We start from the raw sequence: 23,853 nt of genomic DNA on the forward strand, positions 1-23,853 counted from the left end.
AAACCAAAATGAAAGAATAGAACAGCATATTGCTACCCTAAATAAAATTAGGAACAATGAACACACTGACAAATGTGATTGCAGAGCTACTGAGTGATCTTTGACAGATCTAGAATGGAGGTTTCACAGGACTTGAGAACTGCAAATAAACATTACCCTAATTTTCAAAATGTTCAGGGAAGGAGGTCAAATCTCCAAACCATAGATCAGAAAGCTTGACTTCTGTTCCTGAAAAAACTGTGTAACACATTTGTTGATCCGAGATCTACAAGATCTGCTTACAGCTGTTTTTGCCCTGAATTTACCCCTTCCCCTTTCTAGAATCTACTCTAATGGATGCTTCTGGAATGGGGGTCTCACTGGCCAATTCTTGGCATCTCCCACCTGTGACATCAGAGTGGAAACCAATCAGACATGATTGTGCAAGAACCTGCTCCTCCCCCCCCCCCCCCCCCAGCTATTAAACAGATGGCCCTTCTTGGAAGACAGAGGACCCAAGCATACCAATATCAAGCCAGGAGGAGTTTGGCATCCATAACTTAATTATGCCAAGTCCAGATGGCAGTCTTGAAAAATCATCAGTGACTCCCTCTTCCTAATGACCTAAAAAAGATTGCTAGCAAATTCTTGCAACCTCCTTCTTTATATCCTTGATTGTACCTCTCCCTATTGCAGTCTGGATCTGTTCTTAATTGGCTTGACCTGGCCCCTTAGTGTCTCAAGTCAGACTTGTTTTCAGGGTTCACTGACCAGTCCGAATCTTTAATAACAGACTCTAAATATCAAAGTAGCTATACAGTCTGGAACAGTGTTATTAAAGGGATGGTTTGTGAGTGCTTTGGAAAACAGACTAAACACAGCCCCTAAAACAAGTCATTCTAACCTCATTTCCTTTTCCATAGAAAACGTGATGAATGAGGAGAATGCTATAGATATAGCATACTTGGATTTCAGCAAAACCTTACCCTTGCGGATGAGATGGAAATGAGTATTTTTTTTTTTTTGCAACATAAGGTGATAGGGTAGCTCAGTGAGTTTGGTATTTCTTCATTTACCATTCCAGAGAAGACATTAATGGCTTCACATTAACTTGAAGGGTGGACGCTAGTGTAGTGGTCGTCTGTCGGCCACCATTTTTTCAGTGACTTGGATGAAACTTGAACAAATTGCATTAAGCTTAGTGGAAACCTTTGCTAACATTTTGGACAGTATAAATCCAAAAGGATCTTGACAACATATAATAGACCAAGTTAAATAAGGAGTTTAGTAGAGATAATATTTGTGTTCCAAAAATAATTTTGGTATCCATGGGGCCTTTTTGTTTTTTTACCTTCTTGGGGCACATATTTGACAGTGGAATCTTAATCAGAGGGACGGAGGACTGAACAGTACAACAACTTTTCTCAAATAAATTGTTTTCTAGCATGGTTGGACCAATTCACAATTCTACAAGCAATGTAATTCTACAAGCAAAGCCTGCCTGTTTCTCTACAGCCCCTCCACTACTATTCCTGTCTTTTATCATTCCAATCACGAGTGTAAGGTCATACCTCGAGGTTTTGACTTATATTTCTGTTATTTTTAGTCATTTGGAACAATCTTTCATATGGTTGTTGATAGTTTCAAAAGAAGAATTACAAGGTATTTGTCCATGTCCTTTGGTCATTCCTTTATTGGGGAATAGCTCTTGGCCCTATATATTTCTGCTACTTCTACATAACATCTTAGATATATGACTTTTATCAGAGATATTTGATGCAAAACTTTTTCATCAACTCTTATTCTAGTTGCATTTGATTTTGCTGGTGAATTGTATGATGTGATGCAGAGCCTGTTAAGATTAAAAATAATAAAGACTGATATAAATTAGAAAGTTTAATTAAAGCCATGGCCATGCTGGTAAAATATATATAAGACCGCACCTATCTTTTATATTTACCGCCGGAGCCCATCTTCTAGCCAGCCCTCAGGAAGGTCAAGAGGCCTTACTTTCCGATCTCCTCCCATTTAAACGCAGGCGTCCCCACGCCCAAAGAACCGGAAACCCGTTGGACCACGGGAAATGTAGTTTGATAGTCCCCACGTGTCCATAGAAAATATATATGTACTTTTAAATGGCATCTCCCAAATTCCAATTATACAAGCCACAGAAACAGAATCCAGGAGCAATGTGCAAAACCACTCCACTGTTTAAAAGAAAAAGCTAAAGACCAACTTCAATTAATTGTAATTACAAATCTCAGTCCTGGGAAAGTAAACACACCATCCATTCTGTGGAAAAACTTGGAGAGGGGGAGGAGGGGAATGGGAATGGTATGTATAGTGTAGCATAAACTATCACACATGGTCACTGTTAGTTTTTATTAAATGTTTTTCTTTTTTACAAGGCAGAGTTAAATGGAGAGGGAGAGGTTAGAAAAAATAAGAAGAGGGGGCAGCTGGGTAGCTCAGTGGATTGAGAGCCAGGCCTAGAAATGGGAAGTCCTAGGTTCAAATCTGGCCTCAGACACTTCCCAGCTGTGTGACCCTGAGCAAGTCACTTGACCCCCATTGCCTACCCTTACCACTCTTCTGCCTTGGAGCCAATACACAGTATTGACTCCAAAACAGAATTCTCTCAATCTACTGAGCTACCCAGCTGCCCCCATGGTAAGGGATTTTGGGGGGAAAAAAAGAAAAGAAAAAGTAAGAAAACATAACATAAAAATAAAAGGATAAAATTTTTTAAAGGAAAAAAATCAAGTTAATAAGATGGAGTGGAGACTAGGTAGAGTTTCTGGTGGGGGCAGGGGATTGAGGGAAGATCATAATCATGGGTAGGAGTAGACTTCTTAGCCAAAAGAAGTGATTGATAATAATAAGTTTCACTACTTGAGATTTCGGACAAGTAAAATTAGTGAAGACAGCTTTAGAAGGAAAAAAGGGATGTCAGAATGGGAAAAATATTTGCATGAAATATCACTGATGAAAATGAAATATGGAGGAAATTAATATAAATATGTAATACCAAAAGAGCTATCAGTGAACACAAAAATGAGTACAGTAAAATTGAACTCATGAAAATCACTCCAAATCACTGATAATAAAATAAAATACAGGATGAACTGATACAATTCTGGAGAGCAGCCTGGAACTATACCCAAAGGACCATAAAACTGTGCATACCCTTTGAACCAGCAGTACCATTACTTTGGTCTGTATTCCAAGGAGAGTAAAAACAGGGGAAAGGATCTACCTGTACCAAAATATTTATAGCAGCTCTTTTTTGGGGTAGCAAAGAGCTAGAAGCTGAAGGGATAGCAATTAATTGGGGAATGGCTGAACAAGTTGTGGTATCTGCTTGTAATGGAATACCATTGTGCCATAAGAAATGGCAAACAAGACGATGACAAAAAAACTAGAAAGACATAAAATGATGCAAAGTGAAGTGAGCAGAACCAGGAGAGTGTTGTATATAGTAACAACAATGATGCATGATGATCAACCTGTGAATGACTTAACTTACCAACAAGGCAAAGATCCAGGAAAACTCCAAGACTCAGGACAAAAAAAAAAGGATATTCACCCCCCATACAGGAAGCAGACAGTGTCCATACACAAATTAAAATACCAATTTCCTCCACAAATTTTTCTCTAGTGTGTCTTTCACAACATGACAAATATGGAAATATGTATTATATAATAATAGATGTACAACCTATAGCATATGCCATATCAGAAAACATAGTGAAAAAGTTATTATAATAATAAAATAAAATACAGTTATCTCTTCCACATCTCAGGCTAAGGGGCACTCCCTCAATCTGGAAAATTCGTGTAAAATTTTTTGGCCCTCCATATAGAGAAGAAGTTTGAATTTTTTCTGCTTCTTTTATGGGGTAATTATAGTATCTTATAAATCTGGGTTAAGTATTTGATCACAGGTTATACGTAGGTCAATGTTAACATTTCTAGCCTTTATGTGTCAACTGCTGGCTTTTATGTGTATTTGGTTGGGGGGGGCAAATTTTAACTTTTTACTTATTTTAACCTTAAGAAAATATACATATTTATGATATTAAAAGATAAAATGTGTTTCTATTATATAATACTATACATATGTGTTTCTAAGTTTCTAATCTTCTGTGTCATCTGTAGGCCTTTGCATCTCCTGCAGCTTCTGCAAAACTCCCAAAAGATTCTCATTTAATTTCTTATGCTGATGTACAATTTATTGAAATCATGGTGGGGAAAGTTGTGATGCGGAAGAGATAATTGTGCAAATTACATCCTTGACGTTTTACTTCTATCTGCAAATTGGCAAAGATGACAAAAATTTAGAATGTTAACATTAAAGGAGCTATAGTAAGAAATGCACACTGGTACACTCCTGGTTGAGCTATGAAGAAAGCCATCGGTTCTGAATTTCTTTTTATAATTATGCAAGAAAAGTTTCAATCCACCAGTGATCCAACTCCTGGTTTTATGCTCCAAGGAAGACAAAAGACAAAAACAAAGATCCAATATCTCCAAAATATATGTATCCCTCTGGTAGCAAAGAAAAGGAAATAAAGTGAGTGACCATCAATTAGAGAATGGATGAAAAATTAATGTATGCATATGAATGTAATAATGTGCAAAAAGAAGAAAAATATTAAAAATTCAGAGGAATAGATGGATTTTTAAGAACTGATGACAGAAAAAGGCAGATCCAAGAGAACTGTCTATAATGGACAAAGCTATAAATAAAATACATTGCTAAAGGAAGATGAACTTCTGAGTCAGAAAAAGCAACAAAGGTCCTGAAAAAGAGATAATGAAACATACCTTCTTCTCCACACAGGGAGCTGGAGTACCACTAGCACCAGGCAACATCACTTCGTATAAGTTGTCAGACAAGGTTTCTGTCTTCCGGGAGCCCCGGGAATTGTCAGACAGATGCTTCAGGGAAAGCATTAGGGCAGCTGAGCGGAGGCTAGGTCGGGAGTGGGAGCACAGGCCGGAGGGGATGGCTGTGGGAGTGCGAGAAGGGGCCATCGGAGAGAGCTGGAGGTAAAGGGGATGAGGCCTGACAGCGGATGATTGCACAGAGCGGGCGGGCGAGTCAGGGATGCTAGGGGTGCCCTCCACATGGTTAAGAAATACAAGAGTCACGGGTTTGGGGAAGACAAGTTCTGCTTTAGAAGTAGGAAAGTGGTGTATGTGGTGACCGAAATCTGACGGATGATCAACTGTGAAAGAGTTATAGAACTATCATATAATAGATATCATATTATAATATACACTATTATATAATTATTATGATCCAGGTCAATTCTGAGGGCCCCCTGACAAAGAATGCTCTCAAGAGTCAGAATGCAGATGAAAGCATACGACTTTCAATTGTTTATTTGGGTTTATGTTTTGGAGTTTTGGTTTTATAAAATTATTCATTTACAGAAATGAAAAATATGGAAAGAAGTTTTGAATGAGAATACATGTATAATCCAGATCCAATTGCCTGCCAGCTCCAGGAAGGGAAGGGAAGGGTGGGAGGAAGATAAGTTCTATCAAAAAACTTAGAAAAACTCGTGTGGAAATTTGTTTATAACATTTAATTGGTAAAAAAATAAATAACAAAAACGTTCTGTTTTAGACTAACTGAATTGAATACATTCCGAATACCCAGCTCAAGATATCCAAAAGGCATTTGGTGATGCAGGACTGGGATTCTGGCAAGATGGCAGCATAGAAGCAGCTGAAAAGCCCTTCACCACCAATTAAGGACAAAGGGCTCAGAGGGAACAGAAAACCAAATCAGACAACACAACCGAGCTGGGGGATCCTCCAGCTGAGCACAATTTAAAAGGTCCTGGGGAGGGAGGGGGGAGGAGCCTGAATTCTTGGAACTTGGTGGGAGGGGAAAGAAAGGAGGAAGATCCCAGATCCCCTCCTCCACCTAATGTGCTGAGTCTCCAGTGGATACTGGAATCCCTGGGTGGGCTGGGCTGCAAGTTCAAGAGAGTGCCTCGCTGGCACAGCTGTGCCAAACTCAAGGCTTTGATCACAGACAGCAGGGAAGCTGCTGGGGGAGAAACCCAAAGAGGGTGAATATACCCTCCATCTTGGGCTGTCCCCCCCCCTTACTCTTGAGGCTTTGACCTCAGGGCACTCCAAGCTGTGGAGATCAGCCACACCTAGGCTTAATCCTATCAATAAACTGACTAGAAGTCTTCTGAGGGCTGGGAAGCTCCAACACCTCCCCCACAGACTACCAAGTGATGCAGGACTGGACCATAACGGAGGGAGAGATCTGGGCTGGATATGGATATCTTTGGATATCTTTGAATCCTGCTCTGGGAGATTATCATGGAAGCTATGGGTGCTGAGATCACCAAAGGAGCTAGAAAACAGAAGGAGGCTCAGGCCTAAGGCAGAGGCACGTTACCCTCCAGGCCTTCTGTCCAATTAAATTCCCTCTAGGAATCCTGATGATAAGAGGTCAGAGTTATATATCATTTCCCCACATACCCTAGTTTGGACCTCTTTCATTGTTCATTTATGTTTGCTTTTTGACATTGCTCTTAACTCCTCGGTTTACACAGTCCCACAGCGTCAGGAATGCTTGGAAGTCCTCTGTTTCATTAAAGGTCTGTTTTTCCCCTGTAGAATCAGACTTTTACTGGGTAGATTATTCTTGACTTTAAACCGATATCCTTGCCTTCTGCAATATTTTCCCAGGAACTCTTCTTTAAAGATCTGCTCTTTTATAACACTGGCTTCTACATCATGGGTGAGCTTAACTGTGCAGCTCCTTGGTACTGAATTCTTTCTGGCTGCTTGCAGTTTTTTCTCTTTGACCTAGATGCTTTGGATTTTAGCCATAACACTCCCATGAGTTTCCTTGTGTGGGTTTCTTTAAGGAGATCATTGGTGGATTCTTTCTATTTCCAGGTTACTTTCTAGTTCTAAAAAACCTGGGTGGTTTTCTCTAGGTTTTCAGGACACCATAATCTCTTGGTTCTCTTCCTACCTCTCTGACCATTTCTTCTCTATCTCCTTTGCTGGATCCTCCTCCAGATCGTGACCTCTAACCCTAGGTGTCCCTCAGGGTTCTGTCCTGGGCCCTCTTCTCCCTTCATGTGGCTTCACTTGATGATCTCATCAGCTTCTTTGGACTTACTTACCATCTCTATGCTGATGTTTCTCAAATCTAACTATCCTGCCCCAGCCTCTCTGCTGACCTCCAATCTTTCAGACATCCCAAACTAGATATCCAACAGACATCTTAAACAGAACCTGTCATCATTCACTCTAAGATTTCCTTCCCTGCTACTGCAGAAAGTAACACCATCCTTTCGGTCCTTCAGGCTCACATGATTTAGGAGTCATCCCAGACTCTTCATTATTTCTCTTTGCCCTGCCTCCACCCCCCATCTAAGCTTTCGCCAAGGCCTATTTCACCTTTGCAGCATCCCCAAATATAGTCCTTTTTCTCTGGTACTGCCACCACTCAGGTGCAGATTCTCATCACCTCACCCTGGATTGATGCAATAGTCTGCCAGGAGGGTCTGCCTGCCTCAAGGCACTCCCCATTCCAGACCAGCCAGGCACTACACACTTCTGAATGATATTTCTGAGCTGGTCCTGTTGCTGCTTTTGAAGGGTATTGAGTGTTGTGTTATTCTGGGATCTCAAGAACAACTCAGACCTGCAATTTTCCAGTGTCCCCAGAGTAGCTTGATTCAAGGTAAAATCTGATCACTTCTCCCTGGGTCTTGACTCTGCAAGTTCCTGACCTGGATTTGGGTCTGAGGAAGTGCAGACTGCTAATGGACACAGTCCTTATCAGTGAGCATACCTGCTAGTTCTAGCAACAGAACTGTAGGGATCCCTTTTGCCTGGCATTCCCGTCCTGGTTATTCCTCTGCAGACGTAAGACTGTGCCATAAGACAGGCCAGAACAGAGAACCCCCACTCTGCTCCAGGGGGCCAAACCCCACTGCTGCTGCTCATTTCTGAGCTTTCTTCTTGCTAAATACATAGGCTAGAGCTTGTGACCCTCCTCACGCCAGAATGCCACCCCTGGGCACAGGTCCCTTCCTCTATCCAGACTGTATCTGTGTTGCAGAACTAGAAAATGGGCAACAACCCTGTCTGTCAGCACCTGTTCCTACACCCTGCATGAGGCTAGAAGGTATGGGTCTGGGACCAGTCAGGCACAGCATCTTCTGCATCCACCAACCTCTCCATCTTATAGTGCCTATCTGGGCAGGAAAAGTGACTAGCTATAATGTTTTTTCTTGGTTTTCCTGATAAGGATTCAGTCTGGTGCATTCCATCTATTTGGAAGCAATTTGGTGAGATTTACACTGTATTTTCTCCTCTATCAACTTCTCTCTGCCCTCTGTAATAGTCTTCTGATGGACACCCCTGCTCCGTTGCTCCCTACTCCATCCTATTGTCCAGTGAGCTATTAGAGTGATCCTCTTAAATGGGAGGTCTGACTGCATCGCCCTCCTACATGTTAAATTCCGGTGGTTCTCTGTTACCAGTAACCCTTTATGACCTGGCCCCTCCTTTTCAGGCTCACACCTTACACCCTCCCATGTGCTCTGTTATCCAGTGACACCAGCCTCCTTGCCTTTTCACTAGCTTCCCCATCCCTGAAGACTTGGCTACAATCCCACTTTCTGCAAGAAGCCTTACCTGGTTCCTTCTAACTCCAGGACCCTCCCTCTGTTGATGATTGCCAATTTATCCTGTATTTATCTTGTCTGTCCATCACTGTTTACATGTCTGTCCATTTAGATTACAGGCTCCCCAAAGGCACTATTTTTACCTTGCTTTTTATCACCAACGCTTAGTGTAGCACTTCACACAGAGTGACACTTTCATAAAATGCTTGTAGTCTAATCCCAAGGCAAGAGCCCCTGCCACAAGCAGTACTAGTGATAGTCTGGGCTTAGTCAGCTACAGCATGATACTAAAAAGGTAAAGCTCAAAGGTTCAAGTATTCTGTGTACAAGTAGGCTACTCTCGGCTTGATTGTAGAAAGACACGTCTCTAATCCCAGACATCTTTCCAATTAAAACCGATCGCTGTGGTCAGTATTCCACTTGGGATTAAGCACTCCACAGGACTCAGTTGGTTCTGACTACTGAAGAAATTCAAAGTTAATTTTACCTTCACGAAGCATACCATGTGTTACAGAAGAGGGTGATAAAATGGCTCTAGACACACAGCCCAAACACTGATAACAAAAACTGAGATTTCAATATTTTCAAGAATCATAAACTTTACTGTTTCTTTTCCATCATTTGGCACATATCCAAGGCACATTAGAAAATTAGCAGAAATCATAAATTATTTTTTAGAAAAATATACACGAACCCCTCCCATCTACAAGCACACAAGTGTTTCCAATAGCATGCATGAACCAATTTTTTTAATAGTAAAAAGGTATCTGAAAACATACTCCAGACAATCCCAAAAGTCTGGGGCCCTAGACAAGTTATTGACAGCATACATTAAAAAACTAAATAAAACCAATATTTTCAATAGAAATTTTAAAAGGAACAAATGTGAATATGGCAATGATTCCTTAAATCAAAATCACATTAACCTGGTCTGTGACATGTTCACAGCAGTTTAATCAAAAGCCTGTTAGGAAAGACATGCCAGATCTAGACTTTAATTTTAGTGGCCATCCTTGAAGTGTAGCATTTGAAGAAGAGTAGCTTAACTAAAAGAAGTGATTCCATGAATGTGCAAGTTCTCACTGCTACACAGGCGCATATGTGAAGAAGACCAAATTATCTGTATATCTTACTAGAAAAAGCATTACACCTAGCTTTTTTCATATTTATTTGTAGGACAAACAACAGACCTTGACTAAAAATAAATGCATTTAGTTGCGATTTGGTTATCCTTGTGTTGCTTTGCAAAGGAGTTGGGTTTTGTTTTGTTTTTTAATTTTACTTTCTTCATTCAAATGTTATCTTTTTGTACAGCATCCTCACAGTGTCGTGAAGACTAACTGCTTTATTCGGCTTACTGCAGCATAGAGAATGTGAATTTATAAAGTTTGCTACTTTATATTTAAACACTACAGTGGTTCAAAACCTTTCAGTAGAAGAGGTCATCAAAAGCTCTCACTTTAACCAAAGGAAACAGATATTTAAACCCAGGGCAGGGCTGAAAAGATTCAGAAACCACTGCTTTTTGCTGTCCTTTTCAAGTGCTTTTAACTTCGAAAGAGAAGCCAAAAAAGAGGGAATTTTTTTCTGGCTACATTCTTTACATTAATCTTGTCCTGGTTCAGTCTGCCACAAAATAGTTCCATGAAGAACTTTCTGATAATAAGTTCCAGCTCTAAAATACAAACCTTGCAACAGCTTTCTGTTGAAGGCTTATTCTTCCAAGCCAGTTGTGAAGGTGCGATCCTAAGTCTTGTTTTAAATATCAGCAACATTATCTTGATAGTTCTTTACTTTTTTTGGCAGCAAATGAACAATTCTTTGTGACTGCTAAGAGTCGTCAGAGGGTAAAACACCTGGCTTTTCAAGAGCTGCTAAGTCACTACTAGGGGCTATTTCTAGGTCCTGGGATATAAGAGCTTCATTGACCGTGTGCCTCCGCTGCATTCGCTTCGTTCTGTGCACAGCCTGCATCCCTGTGCCCGTCGCTGGTTTGCTGTTATTTTCTTCATCAGGAGTCTCAGATCTGCTCTGTTCCAGTGGGTCATCGTCTAACTTGGCTTTATTATCTCTCAGAACTTCTGCCTAGGGAAAGAATGAAGAGAGGAAAAGGCCACTATGAGGGGTTCTTTCAGTGCCTCTACTGAGAGTAAGCAGAATGTCTGCCTTCTGACACTTTCACTACATCATCTGTAAACTTACTTGTCCTCAAACACCATCTCTATAAGTGAGGTTTATTGGTCAAAAAGAGGGATTCTGTCTATTTTCTTAGTGAATGAGAAATCAGAGCTAGAAATAGGTTGAAATAGGATACATAATTTCTATTTAATGTTAGTAAAAAAACAACTTTCTGAAACTCACAGGAGAAATATTATCAATTCTAATTTTCATTGTCAATATCCCAAATGTAGTGTCACTGACTGATAGAGAAAAGTAATTCTGAGGCAGCAACAATCTCACATTTCTGTCATTTGTAGACTGGGCCATAGTTTTCAAATCTGAACATTTAAGTCATGATGTTAAGAAATTTTAGTGACATATCCAACTCGTATGAAGCTAGTGGCTAAATCCATTGATCTGCAGGGGGTTTTTTCTTTTCCAGATTTATTAGTATATTAAGTAAATATGTTTGTATGTAGCAATCAGTTTAAATTTTCCAAGGTCCCATGAATTTCTTCCACTAGGTGTGACTTTACACATGCCCATTTTGAAGTAATAATAAAGAAAATCATGAAAATACACATTCTCTCATGCCACCAAAAATTCTCATTTTCACTATGATACTGAACATTCTTATGCTGCAGTGGGAGAATAATAGAATAAATGATGAGTATACAGGAAAGGTAGTTAATCTCTACTATTGAATTAAGAGGGTATGATTATGAAACCTCTAAGTTGATAAAATACACAAGCCCCTCTTTACAGCTCTGCTTTTAACATTTGGCAACTGAACAGTTAAAAATTAAACTTGACAACTTACCTGACTCAAAAAGTCATCATCAAAATTGGGGACACTTCTGTCTCTTGTTATGGTTTCACGTGAAGTTTTTGCTCTAAAATAGAGGTAAAATAAATTTATAAAAGCAAGTACATCAAAGAGCCATGTGAAACATCAGTTGATCACAAGGTGGCAGCATTTGAATGAACAAAAATTATTCATGTATATTTTTAATGGTTTAAATTGCATCTTTCCAACTTCAAATAAAAATTTAAACTGTACAACAAAAAAGCAAATGCCAAGTAGATTTAAAAAAAAAACTTACTTAAACTGATTAACTGAATGGACAAACTGAAATCTTCTGCTTAAGATATCATCTGGTAGTCCATGTTGCCTTGAATTCACTGTAGGTGAAAAATGAACTAATATTTAAATACTGCCAAGGCTTTTAGGAATTTTTGAAAAATCATAGCTCAGATTACATTTTCTTTGACAAATTAAATTTTGTTTTATTTTGCAAGCATATTTAAGTTGGGTTATTTATCATAATGAATTTCACTTAGTTCTATCTAAATGCCTTCCCTATTGGTTGCATTTTAGTGTAAAAATTTTATTGCATTTTAGTGCACTTAGTGTAAAAATAGTAGGACAATGCCTAAATCTAAAAGACAATATGCAAAGGACAGTACTGAATACTACTCATTTCCATGAGTTTGGTTTTTAAATAAGAACTAAAGTTTGTGATACTAACTGAAAACAACTCTCAATCTATCGTGTTATTGTATTACAATCATGGAAAAATAACCCTAGAGATCATCAGAATAACATGAATGATGAACAGATATAAACAACAAGAGCTAACATTTACACAGCACTTGCTATGTGCCAAGGACTAAGCTAAAATAGGTGCTGTAATTATTCTCAGTTTACAAATGAGGAAACTGACAGACAGAAGAGAAGTGATTTACCCAGTGATTTACATGGCTGAAGTGTCTGAGGCTGACTTTGAACTCGGGTCTTCCTGCCTCTGGCAGCATCATGCCTTTCACCACTCTATCCACTGCACTCCCTAGCTGCCCTAGCTGCTGGGATTTGTGTTACTACACAAATACCAAAAAACAGTGTGCACACTTTATAAAATCCTTCCATTAACTACGAAATAAAATCAAGTACAAAGAAAACCCTTTTTCATCTTCAAATCTGATGCTGTTTGAGCCTAAATTAAAAACAAAAAAATCTCTCATCTGCCTATACTTTATCTCCTCTTCCATTAAGAGGGAGCAATTAGCAATTTAGCATTATCATCCATATGCACTCAAGCAAAATGCTTTAGGTGGCATCTGCCCAGGCCATAGATTAATGCATATGCCTGGCACAATCCCAAAGAACACCCACAAAGCAGGTTGCAGTTTTGTAATAAGAAACTTTAATGGAAACCTTCCCACATCAGCTTCTAAGAAAACAAAAAAACTTTAGGTTCCAACTAAGAGGGTATTATTGGTTAAATTACTAATTGTTAATTACTATTTACAAAATTAAATTAAGTGCTTACTACTAATAATTAAAAGGTATCTAATATATATGGGCAACCAGCTACTAGGTACTAAGAACATTTGCTTTCATTTTTTAAAACTACATTATAAAAAACAAAGCCTTAAATTCTGCTTCTTAGAGAATTTTAATCTTGGGTACACTCAAGAGAACCTTGGGAGCTTTGACATTTAATATTTGTGTGACAACACGTAAGTCACTTCTATTCCTTATCTGCAAAATGGGAACAATAGTATTTGTCCTACCTACCTCCTTGTGAGGAACAAATAAAGACAGAGATCTGAAACTGCTTTAGTGATCTATAACACACTCTCTTTGTATGATTATGGACTGGCCTTTAGATGTTAATCAATCTCTCTCTCTCTCTCTCTCTCTCTCTCTCTCTCTCTCTCTCTCTCTCTCCCCACCTTTCTTTTTCCCTCTCCCCTCCTTCTCCCTCTACTTCTCCCTCTCCCTGACCCTCTCCTTGTCCCTCTCCCTCTTGAGGCCATAGGAGTTCCCCTACACCTCCCACCTTCCCCTTGTAATTACAGTTTAGATACAATCTCACATTTACACAAAACAGACAGAAAAGAGAAAACATTCCTTTTTAGCCCTATATAGTTAAGAATGTAAGAAAAAAACTTACATTTTTTCCTGATCTTAACAGCAGCATGTTTTTCACCATCTGTTTCTGCAGCATCTTCTGACATTGCAACACAGCTGGGTACTGTCTGCAATAATTCCATGATCTTTGTATTCTACAAATTCAAAGAGAGCAATGGTGACAACAATAATTTTTATAATTTTTCATGGTAACACACTGGTCAGTGATTTTCAACCTATATGCAAGGGAGCTTACCTAGAAATGTTAACTCAAACAAAGATTCAGGTGGCCAGCCGGCCAGGGAAGCTCACTGTCCACCCTTCTTTGACAATGTATGAGAACAAACCAGCTTCATGACACACTTGAAAAATTACTAGCACTGACTTTTTCATTATTAACTTATTGTCATAAATATCACACAGAATTCTGGTTAATGATGTAAGAAAGCTAGTCTTATTTCAGCCTAATAGTCGTCTAGTCATACACCAAAGATTCCTCTTCATTAAGTGACCTTGTTCTTTTAAATGCAAACTCGGGTCTAATCAGCTTCACAATTCACGTTCCAGTTCTGTGCCAAGAAGACACATTTAGGCAAGGGCCACTGTTATAGCATGGCCAGCAGACATTGTACGACTCTGGGTGGAAGTCTGGCCCTTAGTTGAGTGCTGGGATGGATATGCCAAAAAAGTAAAGTTGCCCCCACTCCTTTTTATAAAAAACCTACTAAGTAACACCTCTCTAGGCATGAGGAAGATGTAAGGCCTTAACTTCGCCAATGAAATGATCACTAGCATATCTTTTAATTAGCTAGCTATACATTAGCTCTGTGTTGGTGAGGAGCCTGGAATGTTCCTGGTACAGACACTCGAACTAGAAACGCGAATAGACAGTCTTAGCTGCCAGCCCTGCCCCTGAAACAAGACAATGTTCTCTGGGTCACTCCAGACCAGACCATAATCCACACCTTGAGCTCATCCAGTAGCTTCTGGAGAGCAACACGGTCCATCCTACCCCTGGGTGGGAGCTGCTATTGTTGGAAACGTACAGAACTCTCCCTGAGCACACTTACTCAGGACCTCTGTAGTTAGATGGCCACTGGAGGGGAAACATGGAATAGAACACGTCATGGCTCCTGGGGGAGATCAGCATCCGCAGGAAGAAGACAAAGCAGGAGGATCACAGGGACTCGTGACTCCCTATGGCAGAGGCTTTCCCTAACACCATTTCAGCCAACAGTAGTTATCTGAAGGAAGCCAGCTCTATTCTAGACCAAAGGAATTCAAGTGGTCACGGAGACTTTAGTTCTTAGGACATCACCTACCTGTTCAGCACAGTCCAGAGGTGTACACTGTCTCTTATTCCTAACATGAACCGACGCTCCATGGAGCAGCAGGAGTTCCACCAGGATGGCATGATGTCTTATCACAGCTTCATGCAATGCTGTGTTGCCCCTGTTGTTAGAAGCATTAAGAGAGGCACCATGCTGGAAAGAGAAAAACTTTCATCAGAGTCTCTCCTGAAATAGTAGCACAAATTGTGCTGATTATTGAATTGTAAAGGCTATCCAGGAGATCCACTCAGGAGGGAGGATGTTATTCAAACATGAAAGAAGAACCATCAGAGAACTGAACCATATACATCCAGCACAGTACAAAGCCTCGCACCCCAGGCATCAAGTCACCGACTTTACTGTGTGCATGAAAACTCACAAAGAAGCGAATACATTTCTTTTGCAACTTGTACTAAAGGGGACAGAGAGGTCTAACCCTGTACTGCACAGGACAACTAAAAATGGTGCTCATTTCCCTCCCCAGAGCTAGTGTGATGATTTAAGTCTCCCCATATATAAAAATAAAGTAGTGCCAGCTCTATGAACTGTAGCTACTCAGCTGAAACTGAAGATTGCTGCTAGTGCTGAACTGCTGTTCACACTATAGGGTCGCAAAATATCTCACTTTAGATCTGGCCTTAGAAAAGCTAACTTATTTTGAGGTTTTTCTTACTTCCAGTAACAAAGCAGCTGTTTCATGATGGCCATTCAGACAAGCATAAATGAGGGGAGTGTTGCCACTTGAATCCTTTGTATTCTGCTTTGCACCAAAGTCCATTAGGTTCTTTACCACCTATTTCAATAGAAGAAAGACATTTAGCTTTAATTTAATTAAATCAAATAAATTAGACAAATAAAACAATAGCTTTTAAAAATGTACAGGCTACCAAAAATTCTTAAAAGCAGATGCTTGTATTTCATCATCACTCTTTCAGTAGCAAAGTTCCACATCATGACTTTCCCCTTCACAGTTTCAATATATCATGAATTGACATAAAAAATTAAATTAGAATTTGGAGGGAATTTTGTGGAAGCCACAGATGAACATCTGCTAAGGCCAGAAGATGACAGACAGAAAAAGTTTAGAGGCTAAGAAATGCACACTTAATCCAAATTTTACAATAAGGTATTGTAAATAACCCATAAAAGAAAAAGAAAAAATTTAGATTTCTTCGCTGGTATGAAGGGAAGGCCAAAAAGTTTTGCATGTATTTTCTAGATCGTGAGGATACCAAACCCCAAATTCCTGATGTGGAAGGTATAACTGTATATGGGTGAATCTCTAGGATCCCATGGCAAAATGTCCATAGTTCATACAAGTTATCATTTATAAAAGCTAGCTAAATGTTTACTTTGGTAAATGCTGTTCCTAGCATTATGGTTGAATGAAGACAAGGAATAAGTCAACCCAACTCAAACTGTGGCTTGTGTCTGGGTTCAGACTCTTCACAGACCTCATCTAGTCTCCTGGGATTAAATCTAATCGAAAGCCTTTCCTTTTGCTTTTAATGGCTATCAGGGATTGCAAATGCTCAAAGCACCACTGTATAAAAAGTACATGAAAGCTTCTTTAGCTCTAAGATAGTCTCCTAGGACTTAGCAAAACTATAAGCAACTATAGTCCTGAGTGAGGGGTCTAATCTGCAAAAGCTGTGAATCAGCACCACCACAAAGACTTTAAAAGTCTTTCCATACCTCCCAAAGCTAGCAATTTCTAGCAAGGATAGTGCTTTGGGCTTATTTAGTCCAGAGCATGAGTGGAATGCTATGGAGATAAAGCTCTTCCTCACAAAGTCCAACTCCCTTCCTTGCTACCCCTTCTCTAGCATTCCTGGAAGCCACACAAGTAAAGGGGAAAGTTCAATTAAAAAAAGAAAAAGAAGTAACACTGTGTATTTGGGATCCCAAGCACACAAAAGGACTAAGTTTCTAAGTCTCAGATGCAAAATGTTGGCCTCACAGAAAGTGTACATTTAACCATCCAGAATGGCTTATATTTGGTATAAAATACTTTCTCAATGAGTGGGAAAAGTGATGGCTTTCCTAAGCCCTCCATCATCTCAGCTGAGGCCATTTGCACCAAACTCCGCCTTCTCTCCTTTCTTCTTCATCTCCTATTGATAGTGTGCCTTCTGCCACTACCTTGGTTTTCACCCTTGTCTCATCCCACTCCATCTAATGTCTCCTTTAACAGATGGCCCTCTGCATCATCCCCACTTTTTCACTTATTTTCAATCTGTCCCTCTCTACTGGCTCCTGTTCTACTGCCTACAAATATACCCATGTCTTCCCTATTCTCAAAAAATCCTCACTTAAGGGCAGCAAGGTGGCTCAGTGGATAGAGCACCACGCCTGGAGTTAGAAGACCTGAGGTTCAAATCTGGCCTCAGACGCTTCCTACTTGTATGACCCTGGGCAAGTCACTTAACCTCAATTGCCTAGCCCTTACCACTCTTCTGTCTTAGACCTGATCCAAAGGCAGAAAGTAAAGGTTTAAAAAAATCCTCACTTTGATGCTTTCATTGCCACTATCCTCCTATGTCTCTTCCATCCTTTGTGGCTAAACTCCTAGGAATGGCTATCTACAAGAAATGCCTCCACTTTTTCTCCTCTCGCTCTTTTTTTTTTTAAACCCTTCTGTCTTAGAATCAGTACTGTGTATTGGTTCCAAAGCAGAACAGCAGTAAGGGCTAGATAATGGGGATTAAGTGACTCGCCCAGCATCACATAGCTAAGAAGGGAATGAGGCCAGATTTAAACCCAGACCTGTCATCTCCAGGCCTGGCTTCCTAACCACTGAGCCACTCTGTTGCCCTTCATTCTCTTCTTAATCCATTACAATCCAGCTTCCAACCAAAAGAAGTTCTGGACTAGGATTACTATTAGTAACATGGGCCATCAATGACTAAAGATCAAGAGTGTGCTACCTGAGAGTGTCCCTTCTGGCAGGCAAGATGAAGTGGAGCAGCCCGATTAACATTCTTAGCATCCGCATTGGCACCATGCTTCAAAAGGAGGGAGACGAGATCAGTACGACCATGCAGCACAGCCACATGCAGTGCAGTGAAGCCATCCTGATTGGTAACATTCACTCCAAGGCCATTGGCAGGAATCCTTTCAAGCTTCTTTAAAGATGTGAAGGCAGAGAGAAGGGAGGAAAAAATATCATAATCAGGTGAGAACATGTGCTTGGAAAAGGCAACAATGATTCCTCATCTTGGCTCCTATGATAATCTGGGATGTCAGTGGGTTTTGGTTCACACATCCCTATTCCCAAAGTCAGCTCATTATTTTTCTACCTGCAAGGATGTTGAATTTTAAATGTCAGTGTAAAAAACAGAACATTCCTCTATATTGCATGATACGTGCTAGCTTCATTTTTAGTAAAGTGATAAAAAAATTCCACCCCAACTTATAAAAAGAATGCTATCTACATCCAGAGAAAGAATTGTTGGAGTAGAAATGCAGAAGAAAACACATGATTTATCACTTGTTTATTTGGGTATATGATTTGGAGTTTTGGTTATAAAAGACTGTATTACAAAAATGAACAATATGGAAGTAGTTTTTGAGTAATAATACATGTAAAACCCAATAGAATTGCTTAACAACTCCAGGAGGGGGAAGGGAAGAGGGGAGGGAGACAATATGAATCATGTAACCATGGAAAACTTAGGTATAAATTTGTTACTGAAATAAAATAAAGAAGAAAAAAAAATTTTTAATTCCACCCTAGTCATTCCTGATGTCCAACACTTCTGCAAGTAGTTATACTGGGAATTATTAATCTCTTTTGTACTGAGAATCACTGATCCATAAAAAAAATTGAAGTTAGGAAGAAATCGATCAAAGGCCATATAAAAATAAATTACAAACAAAAAAGTTCCAGTTTTGTTTGTTGTAGAACTGGGCTTTTTGTTTGTCTAAGGGTTGGGAAGGAGGGTGAGATAAGCCCAGAACACAGGGCAGAACTACCCTTGTTTACCAATGGGGAATGAGGAGACCATTCAGGGACTGAGTTTGAAGGCTCTTTTCCCCTTACAGGGGCCTGCTGCCCTGGAGCCTACAGCTAGTCTGCCCCAAGTCATCACAACACTATAGCTCTTCATGATCACCAAACGCCCAGGGAACTTTGGACCTAACGTCCATAGTTTAGAGGCACTTCCATCCATCCAGCTTCAGTCAACCACACGAGAAAAGCAACAATGCCTCAGTCTTCTGTCACCCCAGTGGACCAGGCACCAAGCAGGTCTCTCAATAAATGCAGGACCAGAATATCCTCTGAGCATCAGACCAGATCATTCACTACCAGGACCTCATCTAGGAGTAGGGCCTCAGGTCAAACCATGAACCAAGTTATTTTGCCTTCTGTAATCTCTTCTATCTCTTGTCAGGTTAAAAATTCACTTCTTAGCCATAGTGACAAAAGATACTTGAACTGGTTCTCTGTTTTTCAAAATAGTATAACCTCTAATATTCAGGTCACATTTACTATGTATAAGATGTTATTGGTATAAGATGTTAGTCTAAACATAATAGAAGGTTTTTCAGGGTTTAAAGCAATTCTTGTCAAACAGAAAGTTCTTTCATAGGTAACATATTTGTAAGCTTATTGCATATTGGGTTATTGATTTCAATTATTTCTGATTCTTCCTTAACAACTCCATGGACCTACTTTTCTATTTTTTGCCAGTGCCAGACAATTTTATTACTGCTTTATAATATACCTTGAGGTCTGGAAGTGTTATCACTTCTATCCTACTATTTTCCATTGGTTTCTCTTGACATTCTAGGTTTTTGTTACTCTAAATAAATTTTGTTATTTTGCTAGCTCTGTAAAGTAGCTTCTTGGTGGTTTTGATCGACATTTCATTAAATAACAAAATTTCATTAGTACTTTAATTATTTATCATATGGCATAGCCTAGTTATAAACAATAAATATTCCTCCAGTTATTTAATTGTTCTTAATTTCTTTGAGAGGCATTTTGTCCTTTATTTATTAAGTGTGATCCAGTAGATAATTCTGTAGACAATTTATTCATTTTGTTATTTAAAATGAAACTTCCTTTTTTTAAATTAATCCTTGCTTGATGTGATTACTGATGTAGAAATATTGTTAATTTTTATGGGTTTCTTTTGTATTCTGCTACTTTACTGAAGCTATAGTGTCAAGTTATTTTCTTTGCTGATTCTCTAGAATTTTCTAGGTAAATCATGCCATCAGCAAACAGGGATAGTTTTGTCTCTTCTCTGCCTATTTTTATGCCTTTATTTTCCTTCTCTTGTCCTATTTCTATAACAATGTCAAATAATAGTGGATTCTCTGGTTTTTAAGACAGAACATATTCATGAATGGCATGATCATTATGGGATCTTTTAGGACAGAAACCCCAATCAAAGTGTAGTTCCTTGTCCATGGCTAACAAATTCTCACTTCCATCTGTCTTAATCCCATAGAATCACTAGCTGTCTAGGCAAAAAACATTCTTCTTGTCATTTATCTCTACCCTTTTGAGTTCCTATCCACCCTCTACATTCTCCTTCCATTTCATCATCTGGAACTCACATTCTATCATTAACACACTACCCTTTATCGGAGACTTCTTCCTCTCATATGCTTCCCCCATCTCCTTTTGCTCAGAGAAACCTGACTCCCCATCCTGCCCCAGACACACTGGTTCAGCAAGAACTTTACTTCTTCCACCATCATTCAGCAACCTTCCTTTGAAGGTCAGTCTATTTGTTGATCTCATTCTATCCAGATCCTTGCTGTAGTCCTCTATCAATACATAGGCAATTCTATTTCCTTTCTCAAGAAGTTTAGTACATGGCTCATAGCATTCTCTACCCTAATCCCTGCCTGTATTCTTGGCACTTCAGTATACTCCCCTGCCTTTTTAAAAAAAATTTATTTATATTTTGTCATTTTTTTTGTCTTTATTTCCTGAATATTTAGCATGGTGTTTGCACATATTATAAGTCTGATAATACATGCCTGTTGAATTGAATTGTTAAAGTGAATTGAGAGATAACTAGGGTAAACACATGATTTAAACAACTTGGTAAAAAACAAACATTTTAAAATTTCATATTAGGACCAACTAAGAAGGAACGAGAAAGAAAAGAGGAAGTAGGAAAAAAAGGAAATGAAAACAATTACAATAAAGGAAGGGGAAAACACACATAACTGGCATGGGTTTGGAGAATAGATTATGAAGTTTCTACTAAAGTTTCAGCAACTTCAGCAACTATTAAAAGTACTTATCACACATACACTAATGCATTGCTGGTGGAACTGTTAAATACTATACGTATTCTGGAAAGCAATTTGAAATTATGCAAATAAAATGACCAAAAGGTCCATGTTCTTTCAACCAGACTTCATTACTGGGTTTATACGGCAAGGAAGCCATAAATAAGAAGAAAGTCTTCATATGCATCAAAATATTTGTAGCAGAAATTTCTGTGATAGTAAAGTAGAAAATCAGAAACAAAGTAGATACCCACCACTTGAGAAATGATTAAACAAACTAGTACATGAAATATTAATATATTATAAAAAATTATGAGGTTAATACAGAGAAAAATGGATGCAGAGTGAAGCAGAGTCAAGAAAATATATGTACAATAACTACAAAAATGTAAGTGGAAGGAACAACACACAAAAGTGAACATAGTAAAATTATAAAGATTTAAATATGATTCAAATGAGGAGTTATGAGAGGACACCTCCAACCTACCCCTTCATGGAGGTGGGAAGTTCAAAGGTGTTACACATTGCACATTTTCAGACTTTTTCAATGTATCAATCAGTGGTGCTGACTTTTTTTTCCTCTTTAAAAAATACTAATTGTTATAGATGGCTCTCTGGGAGGAGTATCTCCAGAATATTGAGGATAAAAATGATTATGTAAAAAAACAGAAGACATCAATAAAAGATTATTTTTAACAAAAGAGAAAGAACTTGTCATGTCCTTCAATTCACTTGGATAATGCACTTCAGAGCATTATTTTTATCCTTCAAGAAATTGATTAGCCAACTCAACCACAGAAGATTACTAAAGGTATAATATTTTCTGGATGGTATGTGAAATCAAAGGTTGGTGCAAGAGTTTCTCCACACTTATTTACCTGCTAGGTATGTTCCTATGAAGCTGCATAAAAATGAATCATTTAATATGCATGAGGAAAAATGAAAATAAGCCAGAAGTAAAATTTTCCGTAAACAATGATTTGGCAATAAGAATAATTAATTAATTGATTGATTTCAGCTGACTTGTATATACTACATCTGCCAAAAATGGAGCATTGGTATAAGTAAAATAAGAGAAAAACATTCCCTCCAAAATAGCATCAACAGCACTGATGAAGCAAGTACAAGTTGTCTGTGAAAGGAATACTAAGAAAGGAAGCATACTCATAGTCCAGTCCAAATTCAGAATTCTCTCAGAGAAAATGTTTAAGGTAATGAAACTGTTCAACCAACATCCCAGACCTTAAAATAGTAACAACAGCTAGTACTTAACACTATGTTTAAAGTTTATAAAGTACTTTACCTATGTCATCTCATTTATCTCATATAATCTCTATAAGGTAGGCATTATCTCCATTTTATAGTTGAGGAAACTGAGGCTGAGAGAGGGTAAGTGATCTGCCCAGGGCTGCAGAGATAATAACTTTGTAACTCAGGATTTGCACTAAAGGCTCTAACTACTGCACCACTTAGAAGCATCCAAATAAGTCTTGTACCCTACAAAATAATTCTCCATAAAGGCATGGGGTTTATATGTTTGTTATGGTAATATCATCAACATGTTTTTTAAATAGCTTTTCAGAAACTCTTCTTTGAAGCATCCTTTAAAGCTCATTATAAACCACACTATAAAATGGATCTCATTCCATTCCAGTCACACCTCATTTTTTAAAAATAATAAAGATGATATTATCCAGTTTGATTATGCATGTCACCAGATTGCTTCAGATTGCCTATGGGCTAGTTCCAAAAACCAAACCTACCCTAAAAAGACAAAGACAATAATCACTGGCAACATTTAAAAGAACACTTTGCTTGTTTTGACCATTCCAAAAAAGAACTCCAAGACTCACTGGTGCAATGGATTGAAAGTTAAGAAGTCATGACTCCTGCCGACTAATCCAGGATGGATCCTCTGAAGAGGACAACATGGACTGAATGTATAAGTTCTCATGTTTACTTTTAAAAAAGCAGCATGAATTAACAGCTGCACTTTGTATATAAGAGGGCTGGAGCAGGTATCAGTAGTAGCTGCACCACCTACTACACTGATTTTGTCTTCTTACTAAGTAGTTCACTCAAAAGGAAGGATGGCTGAGATAAGAATGTCCATGGCTGTTTCCAGAGGCATTCATTATAAGTTCCTTTGCCCCTGCTGAGCTAAATCTCCTCCATCTTCAGACTGGCACATTTCCGTAGGAGACCACTCCCATAAGGAAAGAGACACGGGTAGAGATAGTAAACATATACATAGAAGAACTGACTTCCTTATCCTCCAGAAAGAGCCAAACCTTTTGTCGTGGAGCACACTTTGGACACTGGCATAAGGGGTGACAAAATTCAAGGTTTGCTGTTCTGGCAGTATCCTCTCCATCTTCTAAATCTTCATCCATCCACTCCAAGAGGTATCGTACCTGGCATCAGTTAAAGCGGAAAAAAAAAGATTTCACTTGGTATGTATGTCAGAAACTTAAAATAGAACTTGCTTCTTTTGTAATCAAATTCACTTAAAAACATACACACACACACACACACA

General features: G+C 38.8%; 1 protein-coding gene across 1 annotated transcript in view; it reads right to left on the reverse strand.

Moving 5' to 3' along the window:
- Window positions 1–9,241: 9,241 nt before the first annotated feature.
- Window positions 9,242–23,853, reverse strand: part of ANKRD27 (ankyrin repeat domain 27) — a 74,883-nt gene continuing 60,271 nt past the window's right edge. The window contains exons 21-28 of the mRNA XM_044664181.1: window positions 23,609–23,731; window positions 17,990–18,187; window positions 15,736–15,855; window positions 15,054–15,215; window positions 13,775–13,886; window positions 11,921–11,999; window positions 11,638–11,710; window positions 9,242–10,742 (exon numbers count right to left, since the gene is read on the reverse strand). Coding sequence (XP_044520116.1) covers window positions 10,488–10,742; window positions 11,638–11,710; window positions 11,921–11,999; window positions 13,775–13,886; window positions 15,054–15,215; window positions 15,736–15,855; window positions 17,990–18,187; window positions 23,609–23,731 — 1,122 coding nt within the window. The 3' untranslated portion in view covers window positions 9,242–10,487. The remainder of the gene's footprint in view (window positions 10,743–11,637; window positions 11,711–11,920; window positions 12,000–13,774; window positions 13,887–15,053; window positions 15,216–15,735; window positions 15,856–17,989; window positions 18,188–23,608; window positions 23,732–23,853) is intronic.

The sequence above is a fragment of the Gracilinanus agilis genome, chromosome 2, assembly GCF_016433145.1.
Source record: "Gracilinanus agilis isolate LMUSP501 chromosome 2, AgileGrace, whole genome shotgun sequence".
Taxonomy (NCBI): Eukaryota; Metazoa; Chordata; class Mammalia; order Didelphimorphia; family Didelphidae; genus Gracilinanus; species Gracilinanus agilis.